This window comes from Piliocolobus tephrosceles, chromosome 1, assembly GCF_002776525.5.
Source record: "Piliocolobus tephrosceles isolate RC106 chromosome 1, ASM277652v3, whole genome shotgun sequence".
Lineage (NCBI taxonomy): Eukaryota > Metazoa > Chordata > Mammalia > Primates > Cercopithecidae > Piliocolobus > Piliocolobus tephrosceles.
In genome coordinates, this window is record NC_045434.1 from 73,208,639 (window position 1) to 73,235,029 (window position 26,391).

The following is a 26,391-nucleotide window of genomic DNA, read 5'->3' on the forward strand; positions in this document are numbered from 1 at the left end:
CCTAGTTTTTGTTGTTGTTTTAATATTCAGAAGCGTCTAACCTAGAACCACCAATAGGCACAGATAAAATAAGCTCCAAGGAAAGGTTTATTTTCCTAGACAGAGGATCAGGAAAATGTTGGCCTAAAAGAGAAAACATTTTTAGCAAAAAGTACCTGTCCTACTTTAGCCAAACTCCAATGGAAAAACCACACACACACACACACACACACTCGCTACACACACATTCATAGTTCCAGCAGCTGAGCTCATCAGGGAGCTAGTCTTTCACCCGACCCTCTCACCCAACAGAAGTAAGCAGTAGTATTTGATTCCCTTTCACAGTGGTGTTGACAAGGCCAAGAGGCAGCTAATCTTCTATTCCCACTGGCAGAAGTAGTCAGTGTTCCAATTCCCCCTGCCTGGTGGTTCCAACAAACCAAACAGAGAGCTGATCTTCCATTCTCCACTTGTTGAAGCAGGCAGCTGTCTAATTTAACTGTAGGTAGGGGTGGTTTTGATGAGACTGAATAAGGAGCTTATTCTCCGTCCTCTGCTCAGTGGAAGTTGTGCCACTCTGATTCTCTTTCCTAAATAGTATTGGCAGAGTGAGCAAGGGGCTGATCCTTCATCCCCTGTCTGAAAGGAGTCAGCTGTGCTCCAACTCTTTACCAAGTTAGTGTCACCTCAGCCCAGCAAGTAGCTGAACCATCTCCACCACCCCTACCTGGTAGCAGCAAGACTTAGTGAAGTGGTGCAAGGCAGGGCTAGTCAGCACTTTACATTCCCCCAGCTCTGGCATGGCCCCAGTCAGGAGATGAAGCTCAACACTCACCCAACATTAACAAGACTAAACAAGGACATGTGAGTCAGGGGTCATCAGCACTTTACTTTACTCCAACCTCTTGTGTCAGTGGGACCAAGGAGGGAATGAACTTCTCCACTCTCTTCACAGAACAAGACCCCATGAGGTGGTGTGTATCAAGGTTAGTCTCCATTCTGTTCCCACCCCACCCTCACTAGGAGAGCAGGGCCTAGTGGGGAGCTGAGTCCCCATTCCCAGTGGTATTAGTGAGACTGAGGGTGTGCCAGGTATTAGGGCCAATCAATACTCCACATCCTTCTTCCCTTCTTTGTGAATTGGACCCAGTGGGAAGCAGTACCTTCTCTCACACCTGGCATCAGTGAGGCAGAATAAAGTGATAGGAGGTGGGTTACTTGACGTTCCACTCCCCTACCTCCCCTGGTGTCACAGGGATCAGCTTCCACCCCTTCCCTGCGGCAGCAAAGTACTGTGAACAAGCAATGAGTTTTTCCCTTCCGTGGCTCAGTGGGAAGTCAGGAATATGTCATCACGAGGGGCAACAAGGCAGCAGCAATAGGTGGCCCACTTTCACTGGGAAGGGGTCAGCAGGGAAGCTGAAGTTCCACCCTGCCCATCTGCTGCAGTGTGAGTCAGTGCTCCACTTCTGCTGGATGATGTTGGCATGGACAACAGGGTGATGAATGAACATACACACCCACCTGGCCTCTGTGCACACCTCAATGTAAGGACTGCTTCTGAATAAAAAAAGAAGATGAATTTGAATCCAGAGTCTCACACTATGATACCCAGAACATCCAGGATATAATAAAAATCACTTATCATACCAAGAACCAGTAAAATCACAACTTGAATGAAAAAAGAAAATCAACAGACGCCATCAGTGATATGAATCAGATGTTGGAATTATCAGGCAAGGATTTTAAACCAGATATCATAAAAATGCATTAACACGCAATTGCAAATTATTTTAAGCATGAAATAAAAAATGAGAGAAATCCCAGCATAGAAATAGAAGTTATTAAAAAAAGATCCAAATCGAAACTAAATAACTGAAACATACAAGCATTGAAACAAACTCAAACTTGCTATATGAGTTCAAGGGTAACATGAAGATGACAGGAATAGAATTCCTGAACATGAAGGAAATCAAAACAATTTACCCAATTTTAATAAATAAGAAAAGAGAGATTAAAAGGAAAAAAAAAAAAAAAAAAAAAACATGAAGAGAGCTTCGAGAACCAGTGAGTTAAAAACAAAAGAGTTAACATTTGTATAACTGAAATCCTAGAATAAGAGAAGAGAATGGCAGTGAAAATGCGTTCAACAAAATGTCTGAAAATACTGAAAATATGGCAAAGATATTAACAGACACATGCAAGAAGCTGAGCAAATCTTAAACAATAGGATAAAACTGAGGAAATTCATGCTAGGGCATTCACTATTAAAGTGCTAAATACAAAACAAGCGAAGAGAAAATCTTGAAAGCAGCCAGAGGAATGAGGTAAAACTTCTAAGTAAATACCAGTTCAAATGACAACAGATTTCTCATCAGAAACAATGGAAGCCAGGAGGAGTGGCACAACATTTATCAAGTAATGAAAGCAATTAACTGTCGATCATACATTTTATATCCAGCAAAAATATCCTTTCAGAATGAAGGAAAAATCAAGACACTCTCAGATATGTGAAAAATGAGAGTATTTGTTTTCATCAAACCCATTCTTAAAGGATGACTAAAGGAAGTTCTTTAAATATAAACAAAATCATAATAAAAGCTTTAGAACTTATAAAGAAAATAAGAATTTCAGAATGAATACAATTAGGGGTAAATAAGTTAGGCTTTCCCTCTTACTAGTTTGTTAAATAATATCTCGTGGTTGAAGCAAAAATTACAACACTGTTTAATGTGGTGTGCTCATTGTACGTAGGGAAAACATTTAAGACAATTATATTGAAAAGGTAAAATGAGTAAAGGACCTAAGTGGAAATAAAAGTACACTTTAATGGAAGTAATAATACGTCCATGTCAGTAGATAAGTGACTTATATATACTTAATACCTAGAGCCACTGAAAACACTATACAAAAAAGATATACCCAAAATGCTGTTAAAACATCAAGATAAAATCCTAAAATGTGTTCAGGTAACCTACAGCAAGATGAGAAAAGAGAAATGCAGAAACCCAAAATAGACAAGAAACAGAAAATAAAATTGCACACATAGGCTAGCATATCAGTAAGAATCTCAGATGTAAATGGTCAAAATACACAAATAAATGAGAGACTAGCAGAGTGTATTAGAATATAAACTTAATTTTTTTAAAAAATCCAAAAAATATGCTATCTCTACAAAATTCACTTCATGGACATCAACACAGGTCTGTTGAAATTAATACTCAGAAAAATATATCTGCAAACATTGATCAAAAGAAAAAAGGAGGCTGGGCGCGGTGGCTCAAGCCTGTAATCCCAGCACTTTGGGAGGCCGAGGCGGGTGGATCACGAGGTCAGGAGATCGAGACCATCCTGGCTAACCCGGTGAAACCCCATCTCTACTAAAAAATACAAAAAAAAAAAAAACTAGCCGGGCGAGGTGGCGGGCGCCTGTAGTCCCAGCTGCTCGGGAGGCTGAGGCAGGAGAACGGCGTGAACCCGGGAGGCGGAGCTTGCAGTGAGCTGAGATCCGGCCACTGCACTCCAGCCTGGGTGACAGAATCCAGAGTCTCACACTATGATACCCAGAACATCCAGGATATAATAAAAATCACTTATCATACCAAGAACCAGTAAAATCACAACTTGAATGAAAAAAGAAAATCAACAGACTCTGTCTCAAAAAAAAAAGAAAGAAAGAAAAAAGGAATAACTATAGTAAGGCTTCCATTCAACAGTAGGCTATTAGTAGTTACATTTTGGGGTGGTCAAAAGTTAAATGCAAATAACATAGACTTTAGAACAAACAAAATATCTAGAGGTTAAGAGGGACATCACATAATGATAAAACGATATCTCCACTAGAAAGACCTAATGATCCTAAACATGTATGCACCCAACAACAGAACTTTAACATACACGAAGCGAGACTGACAGAGTTGAGAGGTGAAATAGATAAGTCCACAGTTAAATCAGGGACGTCAACAGCAAACCCTCAACAATTGATAGAACTAGTAAAAAGGACATCATTACAATATAGAATCACTCAAAAAAAGTGTACAAAGTAGATGTACTTAGTTATTTATAAGAGAATTGGTTTTCTTCACACCTACTCTTAAATAATGACTAAAAGAAGCTCTTTAAATAGCAATAAAAAGATAACAGAAGATTTACAAGTGTTTGCATGTGTGTTTGTGTGTGTGTGTGTAAACACAAAACAAACTATACACATCAATTTCAAATACTCATGACACTTTCACCAAGATAGACTACATTCTGGCCCATTAAAAAATCCTGAACAAATGTTAAAGAACTGAACTCACACTGAATATGTTCTCTGATTGAAATTGACTCAAATTTGAAATCAATAACAGAATTATAATATTTAAAATCTCCAAATTATTTGAAACTAAGCAATACATCTCTACATAATTCATGAGTGAAAAAGAAAGTTGTAAAAGAAAATTTTAAAAACCACAAAAGGAATTTTAAAAACATAGAAGTGAATGCAAATGAAAATATAGTTGACATTTGAACAACACAAGTTTGAACTACACAGATTCACTTACAGACAAATTTTCTTCTGTCTTTGCCACCCGAGACAGCAAGGCCAACTCTTCTGTCTCCTCCTCCTCAGCCTACTCAATGTGAAGATAATGAGTATGAGGATTTATATAATGATCCACTCCCACTTAATGAATAGTAAATATATATTTATCTTCCTTATAATTATCTTAACAATGTTTTCTTTCTCTATTTAATTATAAGAATACAGCATGTAAAACATATAACATGCAAAATATGTGTTAATGGACCATTTATCTTATTGGTAAGACTTCCATTCAACAGTAGGCTATTAGTAGTTACATTTTGGGGTGGTCAAAAGTTAAATGTAAATTTTCAACTCCATCGGGATTCAACACCCCAAGCCCTCACGTTGTTCAAGAGTCAACTATACAACATAATAAAATATGTCAGATGCTGCTAAAGCAGCATGGAAGGAGAAATGTATTGCACTAAACTAAATTAAATACTAAATTAAATTACACATTAAATTACAAAACTAAGCTAAATCTAATACTTATATTAGAAAAGAGGAAGGATCTTAAAACATTAAGCTTCTACCTTAAGAAACTAGAGAAAGAAGAGCAAATCAATTCAGCAATATATAAAAGGAATTGTATACTATATATACTATAACTGTATACTATGACCAAGTAGGATTTATTCCAGGTATGTAAAGTTGGTTCAACAACTGAAAATCAATCAGTGTAATGAACCACAGTAATAGACTAAAGAAGAAAAATCATGTAATCATATCAATTGAATCAGAAAATGCCTTGTGACAATATTCAACACTCAAAACTCCAAGAAATTAGGAATAGAGAGAAACTTCATTAACTTGATAAAGAACACTTACCCAAACAATCTACAGCTAACATCATACTTAATAGTGAAAGGTTGAACTCTTTTTTCCCCTAAGATTAGGAACAGGAAGAGCAAGAATCTCTGCTCTTACCTTTCTTATTCAAAATACTACTAAAAATTCTAGTCACCGCAATAAAAAGAAATAAAAACTACATATTGGAAAGATTAATAAAACTGCTCCAAATTCAGATGTCAAGATTGTCTACACAGAAAATTCCAACAAATGAAGAATTTCCAGAACTACTATAAATGTGAATTCAGCAGAGTTTTGAAATACAAGATCAACCCAGGAAATCCATAACATTGCTATGTACCAACAATAATCATGCAGAAGCCAAAATTTAAAACACAAAACCAATTACAATCACTAAAAAGAAAATGAAACACTTAATGGGTAAGCTCAACAAAACAGGTACAGGATGTATGATAGTTTGGCTGTGTCCCCACCCAAATGTCATCTTGAACTGTATAATCCCCATAATCCCAACCTGTCTAGGGAGAAACCAGGTTGAAGGTAATTAGACCATGGGGGCAGTTTCCCCCATGCTGTTCTCATGATAGTGAGTGAGTTCTCATGAGATCTGATGGCTTAATAAGGGGCTCTTTCCCCTTCAGACTTCACTCTTCTCTCTCCTGATGCCACAAGAAAAAGGTCCTTGCTTTCCCTTCACCTTCTGCCATGATTGTAAGTTTCCTGAGGCCTTCCCAGCCATGTGGAACTGAGTCAATTAAATCTCTTGTTTGTAAATTACCCAATCTCCGGTAGAATCTTTATAGCAGGGTGAGAACAGACTATAATGTATGTGCTAAAAATTACAAAATTCCAATAAAAGAAGAACTAAATGGTGATACTTACACCATGTTTATATATTAGAGGACTCAACATAGTAAAAGATTTCAAGTCACTCTAAATTCTTCTATAGATATAATGCAATTCCTATCAAAATCTAAACAAGATATATTGAAAACACCAACAAGCTTATTGTGAAATTTATATGGAAAATCATAGGCCCTAAAAGGTTTTTTATTTTTTGTAATTGAAATAGCAGGATAAAGTAGAAGGAGTCACTCTACTAGGTAATATAGTTCACATTACTCAAGAACATGTGGTATTGGTGGAAGGATATACACAGAATTCTGAAATAAATCAACATAAATATCTTCTACTAAATTTGACAAATGTGCAAACGCAATTCAGTGAAGGAAGGATATAACCTTTTCAACTAAGGGCTATTGGGACATCCACTGGCCAAAACCAAGTTTCACATCTTAAAAAAATATTAACTCAAAGTGAAACATAGGCTTTAAAAAAAAAAAAAAAGCCAGGGTCTCACTCTGTTGCCCAGGCTGGAGTGCAGTGGCATGATCTCTGCTCCCAGTAACCTCAACTTCCTGGGGTCAGGTGATCTTCCTACCTCAGCCTCCTGAGCAGTTGGGACTACAGGTGCACACCACTATGCCCAGCTAATTGTTTCTGTATTTTTAGTACAGATGAGGTTTCACCAAGTTGCCCAGGCTGGTCTCAAACTCCAGAGCTCAAGTGATTCTCCCACCTTAGCCTCCGCCATAGCTGGGACTACAGGCACACACCACCATGCCCAGCTAATGTTGTGTAAAGACAAGGTAACCAGGCTGCTCTCGAAGTCCTGGGCTCAGGCAATTCACCCACCTCAGCATCATCAAGTGTGGGGATTACAGGAATGAGCCACCATGCCTGGCCTGAAACACAGGCTTAAATTTAACAATATAAAATAAAATAACTTTTAGAAAAAATATTCAGGATTTAAGATTAGGTAAGACTTCATAGACTTGACATGGAAAGCACAATACATAAGAGGAAAGATTGATAAACTGGACCTAATCAATCTCAGCAAGATCCTGTAAAAAGAATAAAAACAGCAAGCTACAAATAAGCAATCAAATTAGAAAATGGGTCGAAGACATGGGGAAACATCACTGAATAGGACACATGAATGGTAAATAAGCACACGAAAATATGCTGAACACCGTTAGTCATTAAAGAAATGCAAAATAAAACCACAGTGATATACTGTCTATCAGAATGGCTAAAATTTTATTTTAAATAGTAATAACACCAAATGCTACAAAGGATGTGCACAATCTGGAGCACTCATATGTCACTGGTAGAATTCTAAAATGGCACAGCCACTCTGGAAATGAGTTTCTTAAAACACTACACATGTAACTGCCATACGCTATTGCACTCTGGAGCATTTATTCCAGAGAAACGAATATGCATATTAACAAAAACATCCACATGAATGCTTTAACTTTGTTACAACTCAAAATTAGAAATAACCTAGATGTCCTTCAATGGGTGAAGGATTAAACAAACCATGGTACCCACATACCATGGAATGCTATGCTCCAATCAGGTAGACTATCAATACCCTTAACAACTTGAATGAATCCCTACAGAATTACGTTGAGTAAAAAAGAAAGAGACGATCCCAAAAGAGTACATATTGTGTGATACCATGTATACAACATTTTGAAAAGACAAAATTTTAGAAATAGAGTACAAGTGAGTGGTTGCCAGAAGTTTGGGACACCTGGGGCAGCAGTAGGGGAAGGGAAACAGTGGGCGTGGTTATAAAAAGGCAGCTTGAGGTGTCCTTGTAGTGATGGAACTTTTCTGCAACTCAGCTGTGGTGGATAAAATTTTTAAAAAATCGTATGTATCTAAACATATACACATAGGAATATATGAAAAATGGGAAATGTGAATAATACGGGTTATATCAATGTCTATATCCTGGTTGCAATATTGTACCATAATTATAAAAGATGTTACTGATGAGAACAAAGGAGTGAAGGGGACATGGGATTTCTGTATGATTTCTCACAAGTGCCTGTGAACCTATGATTATCTTTAAAAAAAGTTTAATTAAAAATAAACCAATAGGTGGATATGTTTATGTCATAGATTATGGTGATACTTTCATGGGCATATATTTATCTTTAGACTCATTAAGTTGCATACACGCAACATGTTCAGACTTTTCTATGTCAATCAGACCTCAGTCAAGTGATTTTAAAAATATGCAAACCAACAAGCACTACCTGTACGAGGCCTCTCCAAGTTCAGTACTCCCCACTTTTCAAAATGTATGGAGTCCTGTGTTTCTCTAATATTTATAAATGTGTCTTGCCACCTGCCTTGTTCTCAGATTGTTGCAGGTATTTCAGAGGATTAAATCATAATGGTCACCAGTTTTCTCAATATGTGTTCCCATAGATTTCATCTCATTTGCAGCTAATTCCTTTGATTGTCCTTTTCTACCTACCTTGTATTCAACCCAAACATTGAACACAACCACTTATTATAAATTCCCTAAAGTGCCAGCACTCCAAAATGGTTACATGGAACATTTTTGGCCAAATAACTGGAATAACACAATGGGTTTATATCCCAGACAACAAACAACATAAAATTACCTACTATACATCCATAATCTAAACTTTCTTGGTCACCTCTACCACAGTGAAACTGGTGTGGGCTGACTCTCTTCCTCAGGTTCCTCGGCTTTCCATCAAGGAAAACATGGGACTTGAATTTTGCCCCAAATCCCTAACTATGTCACATGACTTCCATCTTTCCTTCCTCTCCTTCTTCCTTCCTTTCTTGCTTTCTTCTTTCCTTCCTTCTTTCTTTCCCTTCCTCCCTCCCCAGGTTGAAAACAATTGAACACTAAACATAAGCAAAAATGAACCAATTTTTTTTTGTCCTTCTAGAACATACTGTTTGACTTTTTTCAGAATTATGTCATGTGATCATTAGAGGGCAGAATGAAATTGCTGTCTGACATAAGAAATTGTATATAATTATATACGCATATTTATAAATACTAATAATTTTTCACAGTTGTTAAGTAACTCTAAAATTAGCTAACCTATTAAAGGTTTTCATTCTTGGAAAAGTTGTCTTAATTTTTTTAATGTTGATTACTCTGTCTTTGGCTCATATGGATATTTAAACTTGCGTTGAACATATGCCCTTATTATGCATCCCAGGGCACTACAGCTGCATAGAATACTTTTGAATGTTACACTTTACAGAGAGAAATGCCAAGGGAAACAGTAAGGAAAAATAAAACTATTCAAGTCCATGTTTAAATAAAGTCATATTCTCCATTCCATTACTGAGTGATACATTCCATAGGCCAAATTCTGCCCTAGGTTATATGCACACTGTTCTTTCTGGCATTAGTGGGAATTGTTCATGTATAACTGAAGGCATCAGTTAGCCCTTTGGGCACAAAAATGACTACCCACAAAAAAAGCAAAAATAATTTAAGTCTTATTGTATTTGGCTTTTAGGTGAAAATGATATAATACAAATGACAATTCCATTAGATAATACAGGTTTTCAAAAGCACTACCATCAAATTCCAACCATTACAAATTTGACAGAATTACCATAGTGGCATTTTCAAGACTAGAGATTGTTAAAAAAGAAATAAGTGGACATTGGAACATACTCTTATATTTATAGCAATTTTCAATTTTAGTAGTATATGTAATATATGTCCAATATGATATTTGTATATATTACCTTTTACATGTATTATATACTTTATAGCGATTGGCTGAGAAACCACCATTTTCTAGCAGAAACTATTAATTGCTCAATTCTTCTTCAACTATCGGTTTTCAAGTTTAAATGTTAATTTATTCATGGCTTGCTGTAGATCTTGATTGGAAGTGTTTCCATAGGGAAGTTTTCACTGAACTTAAATTTTTGCTATAAAATAGTACACTGATAACATTCAGACTGGCAAAAGGCAAACACTATGGTGTGACTTGTGATAATCTTCTTACACACAGTAGCTAAACAAAACTCTTTTTGAGTATTTACATATATTGTGCATACAGTAGTCCCCTTTTATCCATTGAGGATATGTTATAAGACTCCCAATGGATGCCTGAAACCGTGGATAGTACTGAAGCTTATATATGCTATGTTTTTTCCTATACATACATACCCAAGATAAAGTTTAATTTTTATAAATTAGGTCCAGTAAGAAATTAGCAATAACTATCAAAATAGAACAATTATAACAATATATTTTTTCAGAATTTCAAGGACAGAAGATACATTCTTACACTGTAGTTCTTAGGAACTTCAGCATACGATCTTTTTCTTTTGTTTGTTAAGTTGAGAGTGTCTACCTTTTCACTTAAAAGAGGGACTTTATGGCTTCCTGGCATAACCAAATTGCCAGCATTATTATTATTGCACTTTGGGGCCTTTAAGAAGTAAAATACAGTTTCCCTGAACACAACTGACAACTGTGATACAGCAACAGCTGATCTGATTACTAAGAGGGCTACTATGTGACTGAAGGGCTAGGAGCATAGACAATAAGGAGAAGCTGCTGGACAAAGGGATGCTTCACCTCCCAGGCAGGAGGTAGCTGTGACCACCTGACATGTCATCACAATACACAGAACAGCACTCAATTTAAAACTTACGAATTGTTTACTTCTGAAATTTTCCATTTGATATTTTCAGACTGTGGTTGACTGTGGGTAACAAACAACAGAAAACAAAACCAAGGATAATGGAGTTCTACTATATACTAATGGCTACACAGTTTAATAACAGCTACTAAATAGATTTGATTAGAAGCAGGTGAAACAATCACCACAAAAAGAATAAAATACCTAGGAATACAGCTAACCAGGGCGGGGAAAGATCTCTACAATGAGAGTTGCAAAGCACTGCTGAAATAAATAAGAGATGACACAAACAAACATCATCGGTCTGTGTGACATCTCATGCTCATTAATAGGAAGAAACAACATTGTTAAAATGGCCATAATGCCCAAAGCAACTTACAGATTCAATGCTATTTCTATCAAACAAGCAATGATATTCTTTGAAGAAGAAGAAAAAAAAAAAAACCTCTTTTAAAATTCATATAAAACCAAAAACGAGCCCAAATTGACAGACAATCCTACACAAAACAAACAAAGCTGGAGACATTGCATTACTTGACTGCAAACTATACCACAGGGCTACAGTAACCAAAACAGCATGAATCTGGTACAAAAACAGACACATAGACAACGAAAAAGAATAGAAAGCCCAAAAATAAGGCCACCACACCTACAACCATCTGATCTTTGAGAAAGCTGACAAAAACAAACAATGGATAAAGGACTCCCTATTCAATAAATGTTGGGATAGCTGGCTAGCCATATGCAGAAAATTGAAACTGGACCCCTTCCTTATACCATATATAAAAATCAACTCAAGTTGGAATAAAGACTTAAATGTAAAACCCAAAACTAAAAGCTTGAAAGACAATCTAGGCAACAGCATTCTGGACATAGGAAATAGGAACAGCGAAGATTTCATGACAAAGATGCCAAAAGCAATTGCAACAAAAACAAAAATTGACAAATGGGCTCAAATTAAACTAAAGAGTCTGCACAGCAAAAAGAACTATCAACAGAGTGAACAGACAGCCTATAGAATGAGAGAAAAGGTTTGCCAACTATGCGTCTGACAAAGGTCAGATAGCTGGCCTCTATAACAAACTTCAACAAATCTACAAGAAAAAAACAAACAACCCTTTTAAAAAGTGGGCAAAGGACATAAATAGACCCTTTTCAAAAGAAGACATACATGTGGCCAACAAGCATATGAAAAAAGTTCAACATCACTATCCATTGGAGAAATGTAAATCAAAACCACAATGAGAGATACCATATCACATCAGTCAGAATGTCTATTCTTTAAAAAGTCAAGAAACAACAGTGCTAGTGAGGTTGCAGAGAAAAAGGAATGTTTAATATGCTGATTTTGGGAGTATAAACTACTTCAACCATTAGGGAAAACAGTGTGACAATTCCTCAAACACCAAAAAGCAGAACTACCATTATACCCAGCAATCCCATTACTGGATATATACCCAAAGGAATCCGAGTCATTCTATCATAAAGACTCATGCACATATATGTTCACTGCAGCACTGTTCACAGTAGCAAAGATATGGAGCCACCCTAAATACTCATCAATGGTAGACTGACATTTTCTTTTGTTACACCCTTTTTAAATCCATCAGGGCAGGAAGAAAGAAAGAAATAATGCCTGTGCCCCACCTAGACCAAAGGGGTATGGGCATCAGAATATTTTTTACAGTTTCCCAATAATGCTAATAATTTCTATAGTTGAGAATTATTACCCTAAACTGGAATCTAACTCATATGTGCTGCATATTCAAAATCTGATTCTCTTCCAGTATTTCTATTTGGGAACAAGAAATCACTGCACCTACAATTATATAAGCAAGAAAGCTGGGATTCATCAACTCCCTTTCCCTCAAATTACACATTCCTTCATCAACACGCCCTTTAGTTTAATTCTTAAACTCACTATTGTCTTCATGATCTAAGTAAGTAACACTTAACGTCTGACTTGGGCCATGAAAATACCAAAACAACCCTTCTCACTTCTCTTCAGGCAAACCATTCTCCCTCACTGCAGCCAAGTAGTCTTTAGGGAAAGATAACCTGTGCATGTCATATGTTTTCCTTCATTACCCTCATCCCTCATCTCCTGTCCTTCGCATAAAACATTTCAATAGAGTCCCATTTAAAAAATCTTAACATATCCAATGATTCTCTTTAACACACAGCCTCTTCCTACTGTTCTGTCCTCATTTCACACCATGTCCCACTTTGCCAGCTACACTCTAACCACATTGGTCTTTTAGTCTATGTAACATATTTCTTTTTACAAAAGGGCATTTACACTATTTGCTATGCATTTATGGAATGTTCTTATCAACTCTCTTTGCCCAGTTGGATCCTATGCATTCTTTTGAATAAATCTTACAATCAGTTGAATTGTGTCCCATCAAAAGTCATACTGAAGCCCTAGCCCTATGTGTCTGTGACTCTGACCTTATTTGGGTAGTGTCTTTTTGGCTGTCATTGAGTTAAGATGAGTCCTACTGAATTAGGAAGAACCCTAATCCACTACGACTGATGTCCTTATAAGAAGGGAAGGCACACACGATCAGAGGACAGGACCATACGGTAATGGAGGCAGAGGCTGCTACAAGCTAAGGAGCATCAAGGATTGCCGCCAGCTCTGTTCCTCATGCAGTAGGTGGTGGCTACCCTGGGCACTCCTGCTTCCCTTTCTGGGTTCCCAATCTTGCTGTGGGCAGACAAATTCCAGGAGGTAGCACAATCACATACTCAGGTGTTTGTGCAAACACCAGATGCTGGAAGAGGCAGGGAAGGATTCTAGAGGTTTCAGAAAGAGCATGGCCCTTCTAACACCTCGATTTCAGCCTTCTAGCCTCCATAACTCTTCAACAATGAATTAACTATTGTTTTAAGTCACCAGTTTGTGATAATTTTTTAGTACAGGCCTAGAAAACTAATATACATATTCAATAACATTTACTCAAGAAAGCCTTTCTTGACTTCAGTGGTTTGACCAAATCATTCTTCATATGATCATGTAGCACTTATCACAATTATAATTTTGCTTTTATTGGTGTAGTTATTTGATTGCTTATCCTCTGAATAGACTGTAAGCTCCATCATAGCAGGAAGTTACAGGCTATAAAGTGTTTTAGCAGACATTATTTTCTTTACATATTCAAATTTATAGTGTAAGCTAAATAGGTCAAGTTTGTTTGTTTCCAATTTGTAATGGGTATCCTAACATTTTGAGGAGTTACATAGTTTTCCCAGGGTTACACAATTTTTTACTAAAAGATCAAGAATTAAAGCCTTGCCTTCTGCTTAAATATTGCATTTTAAAATCACAGGCCAAAAATGCACAGAGAATAATTACTTTTTTACTTGGATGGTTTTACCTCTTCCATAATCAAGTAGCAGTGCTTCCTTCTTTATATTTTATCATAATAAGAGTTGATTCTATATGGCATGGGTCAGGTGATCAGACTGGCTTGAGGGAAATATTCTTTCTTTAAGCCATTGTAGTCTATCCCAACTGCCATAAAACATGGAAATATTGAGCAGAACTTTATACAAAATTACATTCTGTTGTACAGTTAAACTGCTTGTATCAATGAAGGGCATAGTTACAAAATATATTTAATTATTTGTATAAATCATGTAAATATCTGAAGCATTACAAATGTTTATATTACAAATATGTACAAATACATATAAATATACAAAATTACATTTACATTACAAATATATGTTTTCAGTTCTTTTGGGTTTCTGTGCCATTTTTTTTTTCAGTTTGGAGAATTTTAAAAACTATTGTTTAGATCTGCTCAGTGACCCAGGTTCATGGCAAGTTATTATTTTTAGTTTAAGGTCAGAGAAACTTGAGACTATAAATGTAGGCAGGTAGTTTAAATTTCCTAAGGCTAATTTTTAAAAATCTCTATAATGGAGATAATATAAGTCAATGGCATATAACTATTATTAACACTATATTAAACTTGTTACAAGTATGTCACTATTTCATTGTATAACTGCAAGTATGTAACATGTTTAATATAGTGCACATAAATCAGCGATTAATAGCAGCTATGATAATTTGTAACTGGTTGTTTTGAAAAACTTTATTATATTCTATAGATCTTAACTTATTTTGAATAACCCAAAACTATTCAGCTAACTGGAGCTGTTAACTCACCTGGCTAGAAATAAAGAGAAGGCTTTGCACACAGAAACATTTAGCACACACATACATGCATACTTACACATGCATACACACACACACACAGAGTTAAATGCAATGATATATTAAAGAAGTAATATGGATTGAGATTCTCTTGGAGTGAGAGAGGGGCTGGGATGTTATTCTTATGAGAATTCTACGCCCTAGAGCTTACTGAACTGAAGGAGGAGGCTTCCATAAGGTGACATGGTTGTTTTATGTTCCCTCAATCAATAGGAACACGGAAACACCTTTATAAAGTGTGCACATGGGCATACAGTTCAGAGATTAATTGAGAGACTTGGTTTATCTATTCTAACAAATGTTGGTTAAATTGCATTTTCTTTTCCTCCAGAACCATCAATAGATTTTCTTTCTTAGATTGAATACATAAATCAAAAGAGCATACTTCATGAACAAACTATGATTATGAAACTCCTATCCTTCATCTATTGATTCCTAAAACTTTATTTACCCATGCATTTTTTTCTTCATTGTATCATGTTAGAACTGCTCTTTTTCACACTATTGTAGCTAGAGTCATCTATGGCTCTTGAATCATCAATGTATCAATGAGCCCTCAAAATAGCATAGAAAATGTGAACAAGCCCAATGCTAAATCGTTTCTTGGTTCCACAGCTGTAGTATTTCATCAGCTTCAAATTGTAGTAATTGTCTTACTGCAATTCTGCATAATTACTAGAAGGATGACTATACTGATGATTCTTTGATGCTATTTGTGCTATAAAATGTGTGGAACTGCTTAAGGCAAAATATATTTTCAAAGAAAACCATAAAGTTTTACTTTTAAACGAAATGCCACTAAACACATCTACTTATTTCCAACTTGTTTTATTTACCAATCCATAACAAAATGCTAAAGTAAATTTTTTTACATATTTCAAAACTTTTATAAGAGTAATCAAAGGAAATCTTGTAACTACACCATGTGCTGATTTAATGTGAAAACTAAGCTTTAAAATTTTTGCTAATATTATCAGTGTTCCCTATATGATAATAAAAAGTATGAATTGATTTTTTTCTAGTTTTAGTATAAAAGATGACATAATGAATTTTAGCTTGATATAATTTGAAATAGCCAATATATCAAACCCCAAAATACAATTTCAATTGGCAATCCTGTCAGATTGAAGTTCCTAAATGAATATTAATTTAAACACTAATCATTTTCCAACAAGTTGAGGCTTTAAAATGCTAGTTGTAGAATGAAAGCTGTGAGATTCATTACCATAGCAATATTGAGCATTTTGTTTGTTTGTTTGTTTAGGAAATTCAATTTCCAATTTTGGTATGTCTGGATTTCCTGGCATCATTTCCCCCAGAGATTTAATTATTTAAAACCATTTTTTTCTGATTTTGGTAAATCAGAATTCTGATTTTACTGATGGGAAGCTGGTACCAAGTGAACTGTCTGAGATAAAGCATAAGTTGAGATTTGCTAATTAATTTTATGTCACCAGATATAAGCAAACCAGTATAAAATCACTATAAGCAGCAAAGTAAAATTCTCATTTCTGGGCTATTCCATGAATAGAGTTGTATGTTTTAGTTTTACACATGCACAGAAACATACACACTGTATAAATTCATCAATTTGTGGCCATTTGGAAGATGGCTGAAAATACACATATACATAAAGTGCAGGTTTGTAGTTTGAAACTTGACTAAACAAGATTATTAATCATTTGTTCTATCCTATGCCTAACATGATAAAAGTCCCTAATCCCCAAATTAAATGGAGTTTAGATGCATTATATGAACATTTAACAGTAAGTTATATTTTGCATTAAATATTTTTTCTGCAAATGTTCTTGCAGTTATACAATGGAATAGTAACAAGCTACATTTCTCCATATTTTGTCCATAAAAGCTAGCAAAACCAAATGTTTTTATGTAAATACCAGACGGCATGGGAGAAGACAGAAGAAGAATAGACTGATCATTGGTTAATAGGGCTGGCTCTGTCACTTACTATCTAAATAACCCTACACAGCTCAACAGCTTGCCATACTTTAATGACTTGTGCTATACTCCACACTCCACTTACTTTTTTAGGAAGAATTCAAGAGGCCCTCATTTTGTTCATCTAGTTCAATCTTCTTACGTAACTGGGGAAACTGAGTCAAATGACTCAGTTTGAGACGTTGAGACGGGCAGGGTATAGGTGTGAGCCACTGTGCACAGCTTCCATTACTTCTTATAACAATATTTAAGCAATTAGTACATTCTTTATTAGACAGCTATCATATGGATTCCTATAAATTTTATTTTTAAGACTACAGAGTAGCATAACCTAAATCAGATTTCCCAACTCCTAATCTCCTGTCCTTCCTATCGCTTTTTTTTTTTTTTTTTTTTAGACAGGATCTTGCTCTTTCATCGAGGCTGGAATGCAGTGGCATGATCATGGGTCACTGAAGCCTTGACTTCCGGGTTTAAGTGATCTTTCCACTTTAGCCTCAGCCTCCTGAGTAGCTGGGTCTACAGGCATGCACCATCACACCTGGCTAATTATTTTAGGGTGTTTTTTTGTAGAGACAAGGTTTTGCCTGTTGCCCAGGTTGGCCTCGAACTCCTGGTTCAAGCTATACATTCACTTCCACCTCCCAAAATGCTGGGATTACAGGCATGAACCACCGCACCTGGCCTCCATTACTTCTTTTAACAACTTTTGAGCAATTAGTACATTCCTTATTAAAAATGTAGGTGGGGCACTGTGGCTCACGCCTGTAATCCCAACACTTTGGGAGGCCAAGGCAGGTGGATCACCTGAGGTCAGGAGTTTGAGACCAGCCTGGCCAACATGGTGAAACCCTCTCTCTACTAAAAATACAAAAAATTAGCCAGTGTGGTGGTGGGCACCTGTAATCCCAGCTATTCGGGAGGCTGAGGCAGGAGAATCTCTTGAACTCTGGAGATGGAGGTTGCAATGAGCCAAGATCATGCCATTGCACTCCAGCCTGGGCAACAAGGGAGAAACTCTGTCTCAAAAAACAAAACAGAAAACTATCATATGGATTTTTCTAAATTTCATAATACCTTAAACATATTCAGACTGGTATCCGATATAAAGGAACCTTATATAGATCTCCATTTTAGAGTAAATAATTGCTCTTCAATTTTCATTTGAGTGTATCCAGATTCCCATAATGCTGGGTGCCCCTCAAATATTTAATAAGTGCTAGATGGTTAAATGACAGATCTGAACGGTTCTAACATTTTGTGACTGTCTAGTTCTGTAGTTTTAATATAAAATTCAGAAGAGTTTAAAACTTATGCAAAAAAATAAATAAAAGAGTGTACAAATCGAAAAGGACAAGTTTTCTCTTGATAGTCAAACAGTTATGAAATAAAGCAGTCTCATTAAATCATAAGTACTTTAACCTTTTCTTGAAAGAAGGGAGAGATTTAAAGATTTATGAAGAAATTTTGCCTAAACTAGGAAATGACTCATATTTGACATGTATTGAAATGATAATACTGATTTCAATAGGCACTCTAAGAGCATTTTATTCCCAAGAGAGTAATTCAGTCATGGTTACCTCTCTGCATTTAGATTTTAAACTTTCTTTGTAAAGCTTTTAATGTACTACTGCCTGCCAAAACATGGCACAGTTTCACAGATAACACAAAATAAAGGCAAGTAAAGAGAATTTTTGTCATTGTTGATACAAAAATATGCAACAAACATATCTATTTGGCATCTTCTACAAAGATGACATTGTCTTTAACAGTTTCTATTTCTACTTTTTTAATATTAAAACCCAATTCCATAGGACTGGTCAGTGGGAAGAATGGAGATCTCAAGACAATGGAAACTTCAAGACTGGGACAAATCGCTCTCCTCTCTGTTAACTACTGAACACATGAAGAATAAGCATTGAGAGTCTGAAACCATCGTGTCCTATGGACAAGGCTTGATGTCAGACATGACGTCCCCTTTGTATATCATTTCAACCCTAGTTGTGTATGAAAACACTGACCCCTGCCAATCACATTTGCTAAACTCATACCTTAGTATCTGAAAGCCACATAACAATTATCAAGACCCTCTGAGGACGCACACTCATTATCTGCTTCACAATTAAAAAAAAAAAGTGAGAAATCAAAGATAATTTTTATAAAATGAATGAGTGTGTAAGTGTCATCTAGTTCAAATGAGGTTCACATGAGCCACTGGATGGATGCTCATATGAGAGCTCACACTGGAAACTGTGGTACCCAGCACCCCGAGTGACATGATTTGGCTCTGTGTCCCTGCCCAAACCTCATGTCCAATTGTAATCCCCAACATTGGTGGTGGGGCTTGATGGGAGGTGATTGGAACATGGAGGCATAAAGCACTCATCAGTGCTTTAACACCATCCACCTAGTGCTAGTCTCCTGATGGAGTTCTCACAAGATCTGGTTGTTTAAGGTGTGTAGTACCTCCCCTACCCTCTCCTGCTCCTATTCTGGCCACATGAAGTGCTTGCTAGGCCTTTGTCCACTGCCATGATTGTAAGCTTTCTAAGGTCTCTCCAGAAGCTGAGCAGATGCCAGAATCATGCTTCCTGTATAGCCCACAGAACCATGATCCAATTAAACCTCCTTTCTTTATAGAAAAAATTACCCAGTCTCAGGTATTTTTTATAGCAGTGCAAGAACAGACTAATACACCTGGTTTGAAAGGCAAGTGTGGCTTTAACTGTATTGGGCCATTCCAGTGCCCTGAAAAAGCAAAAGGATGAACCGTGTCTCTCTTCTGGAGACTGTAAATACCAGACATGTCACAGCTCTCTCAGCCTTTAGCAGCTTCTAAGGCTCATACAAACTGTGGTTGACAACTAAAATAGTAATATAACACCTCTTGAGTGCCTCAAGTGTAAAGTTCATTAGTTCTAAGGTCACCGTTTTAATGCAACAGACACATTTTATTTACGTCATCAGTTGCTATCTGAGAAAGACAGCTGTAAAAATCAAGCTGGGGTATTAATACATCCATGACTAGTAAAATTAGTACCAGACATCAAATGAGCCCTTACACATTTTTAAACAAAAGGGAATATACTAACCCAATAAAACAAAAATTTTCTGAGGATATTATAATTATAGACAGCCTTGTCTTTAAGTTTCTGTGAGAGCTTTTACAGCAATTTGGGGGGAGAAAATGCTAATATATCAAGAGATACGTCATTAGGTCATTTAAATATTTTTCTTCTTTAGTTATCATTTATACACACCTGAAATCTAAAAGATACTGCTGGAGATTTTGTGAGTAGATGCCATTTAAAGGAGAGAAAGGAAGACAAATCCTTGTGTTTAACCAAATGTTAAGTATTTTTTATTTTACTCACCTGCACACTAAGATGAATCCATTTCTTCACAAGAATTCTCTCCAGTGTCATTACTTTTATTGGAGGTTGCAAACCATTTACTGTGCGATAATAAAACATGGTCTCTTTCTCAGATATTGTAAGTTTGAACACAATCTGCCCATCTACTGTCTTTTCTATAACACACCTTAGGAAGCAACCAGAAAAGAGAGAAAAGGTCAGTATCCAACCAAAAAGACATGCTAAAGTATTGTGCGGTTACAGTGGTGTTAAAATGACCCCAAACTTTGCTCAAAATGGTATACTATGAATAAGTGCCTGGATGTCATTATATTCAATGCAAGCTTTATGCCAATGAAGAAATCCCTTTATTTCAATAAAAATAGAATTCTTATTTACAATATATTCCCCAAAGCCTCAGCACCCTTTATTAAAGATTCATGATGGAAACTAAAGTGGTTGAATCATTCCACAAAACTAACATTTAGGCTATTGACTCATTAGTTCTCCTGCTATTTCTTTTAGAGGAAGTAGTGCAACACACTACAGGTCGCTTGAGTAGTCAGTCATCAGTGCAAATTTTTCTTTTTTTAACGTAAAGCAAATTTATTGTCTATGGAAGGCTCTAAACTTGTAGCCCTGAAGTCAGAATTGCTCTATTTAATTCCCATGGTGAAATAAAGAATGGACAGCTATAGTCTCTACTCACCCCATCAACTGGCCCAAAGCCAAAGCCAGTGTCTGTAAGATGACTGGCTACCTCTCTATGACCATACAGTCCAACTGAGGCACTGAGATCATGTTAAATATCTGAGGTGAAAGGTCATTCAGCCTTCTAGAACCCAGTGAAATACGATTTTGAAAAAGTAGACGAGTTTTCAGAAAACTTCTAGGTCTTGTGTCAGGGCAGTTATCAAATTATTTTAAGTTATCTCTATCCTTATTAGAGTGACACACCTTTCAAACCTTGGGTTCCTTTCTTCACCTGGTTACCTCCTACTTAGCACTGGCATCTGAATGATTATGCTTGGTCCTGGCACCCTTCTTCTGGCTCAGGGTTGGTTGAGGTATATCACTTTGTGCTCCCTGAACACACCGCACTGCCTAGGTAATAGCACTCATCCATCTGTACCCTCCATTAGATCATTTAGATCATGAGTATTCTGAGGATACACACAGACACCTAGTATACAGTAGTCCCTCAAAAAATGATAAGTTTGTGATAAAATTTGGTAGGAAGTATCAGAGAGGCAAAGGTATAAAATTGAGCCAATCAAGAACTACTGTTAAAGATGGTTTAAAGCTTTCCTTAAAGGGTATGTTTTTCACAGATAATTTCTTCTCACTTGCATCTATCACTTGCATCTAATTTTTCCTGAGTTGGGAGGTAAGAATAAGATTATAGAACACTAATAGTCCCTCTTTTACTGTCACAGTTTTACTACATTTTGTATGTATATATGGAATAAAGTTATAAGTGCAAGTATATTTTTAATTTAGGCAAATAGATTTAGATGAAATAAAGGTTTTATATAAGTAGAAATAAAAGTTTTATATAAATTCTGTAAATTGTATATTTAACCCTTCAGTAGTTGAATATTTCTAATTTACTGAAGTGAGTTTGTTTTTATCCCTACCCATCAGGTCTTATCACCTGAAAAGAGTTTCCCCTATTCATTTTTCTTCAGTTTAAATCTACGAGTGAGAATTCGACCATTACTCAAGAATGTATTTACCAAATGCAGACTTATTTCCCCAAGCTTACTGAAAATGCATTTCTTAATATGTTATTGATTATCTTCCTTGCTATTTTGTTTGCTTGTAAACATACCAGCTTTGGTAGATAATAAATGTGAGAGGAAGGCAGGTAGCAAAATATTTAGGAACTGGATTTATTCTGCTCCTGAATAAACAATAATTGGATAATCCATGTTTTGTTTGTTTTACTTATCTAGTGCAAACACCTCGAAATTCCCCCAATTCCCAAAGGTATTTTAATTTTGAAAATGGAAACGACCTTGATACAAGGAGCTCTCAAAACCATTAACCATGTTCTTCCAACCCTGTAAATACTTCTCTCTCTTATTTATTCAAAATGATGTCAATAGAAGATGAATTTGGTACAGATATGCCCCTACAAGCTCAGAAGGATATTTTATCTTAGCCCTATTTGTCAAAAGACAATGTTTTAAGACTCTTTGGATACTAATTATATAAACTGAGTAGCTTGAATTTACTAGAATTTCAAACAGTAAGAAAACAAGGTTTTCTTTGAGGAGAGATATAGAAATTGGAATGGTTTGTGATTAATTTTCTGATTAATCCAAATTTAAAACAAAATGAAGACATGCCAACTTTCACTTGGCAAATTGAAACTAAACACCAAAAACATTTAAGTCCTATTTGCTTATGAGATTGTAATACTTTTCTGGTTTGTTTCACAAGTTTTTAGATATCCAGTCAACGCTGTCACACAAAGAAAATGTCACAAGAGAAAGGGCCAAAAGCCCTCTAGGAAGACAAAAGATAAGCAAAAATTCCTCAAAACGGTCCTATATATTAAAATCTCTAAGTTGGCAATAAATATTTAGGAGAAACTCATTAGATATCAGCTTGAGAACAGATTACAGAATGAAAACTGGTGATTAAATAACAAAAAAAGGCAGTAATAAGACCCAGACTCATTGAAGTCATTTCTCTGGGATGAGCAGCATGAAAGCTTTTGAGAATCTCTCACATTACCTACATATTTCTTAACTAATTAGAAAATGAAAATACCACAAGATAAAGAACTAAAAGCTATATCCTTTTAGAGATGGAGGGTTTTTTATACATTCAATTTATATTACTGAACATCTTCCATGAGTCAAACAAAACAGCTCTTCTTGGGGAAACAAGGATGAAGAAAACAGTCCCAAGGCCTGAGAGAACTACATGGCCAATGAAAATGCTATACCCTAGTAAGGAAATGTTATTTATATAAACCCAGATCAAGACTTTGAAAAATTAATTATTTGCATTATGAGTTTCCAGGCCTTAAAACTCACTCTGAGTCTGCTTTAGGCTTTGGAGGCTAAGACCAAAGGTCAAGCTAAGCTATAGAAAATAAACAATTTCCTGCACAAACACATTTGCCTGCAATAAACTATTTTAGCACATTTTTTTTGTCATGGTCTACTTCAACCATAGAAGAGAAAAAAATTTAAATGGGGAAACAACTAGAAGAGTTAGTCTTCAATAGGCTATATTGTTAGCCTTCACTTCTGGTTTGGAATTCAGACTGCAATGATCTTCACTACTGTTTGGACGAACGGAGGCAGGATGGTGCACTTCCGGGTTCTTCTTCACCACCAACTCTTCCCGTGTGTGCGAGAATGCAGCTGACGCCGGGGAAGGTGCAGATTAATCAGGCATGCACCAGGTGATGTCAATCCGAGGAGACCAAGATTTACCTGGTGGCACCTGCGGAGCCCCCCCACCTCCCCGGACATGCCCGTGCCCCGCCTATTGCCCTTCCACTCCTAGAAAAGTCGCTCCCAGCAGATGCGCCGGGGGTGGGCTTTCTCAGCCCCCACTCTTGTCGGGACTGTATTAGAAACTCCACCCGCCCCCCCGCCCCACCAGCTCCGGTCCCTGAAGCTAGATGACCAAAGAATAAATTTGCAGTTTTGCTTTTAGCCTTGCCTACTCGCTGGTTCTTTTGTGCCCACTCCGCTGGTCTTAGAAAAACAAATCAACTACTACTGGCTTTTGGAACCTAGGAAAGCTTATACGCACACTACTACTTACATTACACCTTGTTGCTCAGGTTTCAACCATACAGCTAAAGTAAATGATGCCATCAGCCTTGGAGAAGGAGAAGAAGAAAAGCAGTTCTTGTGATTTCCAAAAACAAAACTTGTAGAATTGCTATGGGAGTTGGGATGCAGATCATTCTTGTCTGGTGTGATGCAGCTGAGGCCTGCTGAGAAAAGGGCAGTGTAGGTAGGGTGTGAAGATCTGTATGGGCAATCCTGAATACAAAACCGCTGGGTACAGAACTGAATACTTTCAGCAGCAGCAGAGCTATGACAAAAAGTGCTTCGGTCTGGGAGTCCACATACTGCTTGGGTTGGCACGATGGAAACATTCTTGAAAGCTCCCACATTCTCCAGCCTTGGGAAAAGACCTCGTGAGTCAGCCAAGGATATCGAAGCAAAATAGGCAAAGACCAACATGTCAATGACCTGAAACAAGAAGCCAGAGCCCAATGAAAGAACCGGGCAATTCATGTTTACAAAAAAGCATTCTCCTCCTGATAAAGCATTTCTAAAGAAATAATCAGGCCCACGCCACTTGCCAGCAGTACTTTAAAGCAGGGTACTTTAAGTGATGTTGCGATGCTCCATTTTCTGGAAACTGCAGACACGTTTTCAGAGTAAGGTAATACCAACGATGTTCTTAGCAATCGCGAAGACATGAGTAGCAGCTGGTATCTGGGAATCAAAAACACAGAGCATCAAGGGAAAGCTGCTGCACCTTTAAAACTGAAGCTTATCTCAGGCACGAAGACTTTGAGCTCCTAGAAGCAACACTACTGAACTCAGAAAACATTTTGAAGCGCAGTGCTCAGAGTAAAATACTCATTCTTTTGGTAAATCTCTTGATTGTAGTGGGCAAATCAAGCACTTTATAAGTCCACAGGACAACCAGTAATATGTATAACCAGTTATATATATATATATATATATATAAAATTATAAATAATATATTACACATACAGTAAGTTTATGTTGTTACTTCACCCCAGGGAATTAGCAATAGCATTACCAGCTCTACTTAACAAGGAAAAGAATCTTGTAGATTTTCTTTACAAATGCACTGTACATTGTAACCCAGAGCTAACTTGCAGATGCCCAAAATAAAGCTGGCAAAGCACTTTGGGCCTTTCCCCTTATCCCAGCATGTGTAGCAACTTTAAGCTCAGAGTAAAGCTGATTAGAAACCCAACACCATCTGTCTGTCCTATTTTAATATTTAGCAAAATGTTTGTGTTTCCTCATATGACTATGAATTTGTAGGTTACATATGGATCCCTAATATTGTGCAAGTAATTGTATTGATAAATAAGCTGAGTTACCATTTCTTTATTGCATTTCAACCAGTCCCCTCAGTGTGACAAATGGCTCTTCAACAGGACCGCTGTCCCTTGTTGCCTGGCAACGCTGCTGTAACCCCTGGTTACTCTTAGCAAATAGGCTGTAGCAGCAGGAATGCTGGAAGGAAGACTTGGGTGCCCAGGTAAAGTATTCTGCACAGCAAACACTTGGTTACCTGAAACTCAGAGCGTAGTCTGCTTGGTGGCCCTCTTGGAACTGAGCTGCCCAAGCTTTCCGCTGGTACCTCAAGCAGTGGGAGGGACATGGATGGGACCATGCATACATAATTTTAAAGTAGCAGTACACCTTATCCTATAATCCCCTCTCTTGCCCCTCCTCTTTCCTGCTGTCATGCACCTGAATCCATTTAATTCCTTAATCAAAATGATCTACCACTATTAAACACCACACAAGGAGTAATTTCCAGTGTTCTTTCTTTTGGGGGGAGAAGAGAATACAAAATGGAATTCTAAACTTTTATGTATTGATGCTCCCAAAGCTTGGCCCATCAATAGAAGTTTCTGTGAACTATTCAGTTGTTGCTGTATCTTTCACCCAGGATACCCTCTCCATAATACATGTTTCTTTAGATTATGAGTAGCATATGATGTGATCTCTAAATGTTGGGGTTGGAAAATCAGTGACTTCGATTAAACTAAACAAGCAATGGAATTGCTGACTTTTTGGCTGCTTAATTGGATAGGAACATGTGTGTGTGTGTGTATGTACACATTTGCCGTCAATTCTATAGAGTTTCAATTACATCCAAAACTCTCTTCTCTGCCATCTGGGACATCTCATACTAGATGAGAAATATTCTAAACCAGCTAATACTTGTAGCTTTCCC

The 26,391-nt window shown here is 36.7% G+C and overlaps 1 protein-coding gene across 2 annotated transcripts in view; it reads right to left on the reverse strand.

Moving 5' to 3' along the window:
- Positions 1-25,710, reverse strand: part of USH2A (usherin) — a 798,346-nt gene extending 772,636 nt beyond the window's left edge. The window contains exons 1-3 of one of the 2 annotated variants that reach the window (XM_023203738.1): positions 25,526-25,710; positions 24,196-24,881; positions 20,428-20,593 (exon numbers count right to left, since the gene is read on the reverse strand). In XM_023203738.1, the coding sequence (XP_023059506.1) occupies positions 20,428-20,593; positions 24,196-24,677 (648 nt within the window). In that variant the 5' untranslated portion in view covers positions 24,678-24,881; positions 25,526-25,710. Of the gene's footprint in view, positions 1-20,427; positions 20,594-24,195; positions 24,882-25,525 lie in introns of those variants that run through there. The other variant, XM_023203737.1, reaches the window with a different exon arrangement.
- Between the last annotated feature and the right edge of the window lie 681 nt (positions 25,711-26,391).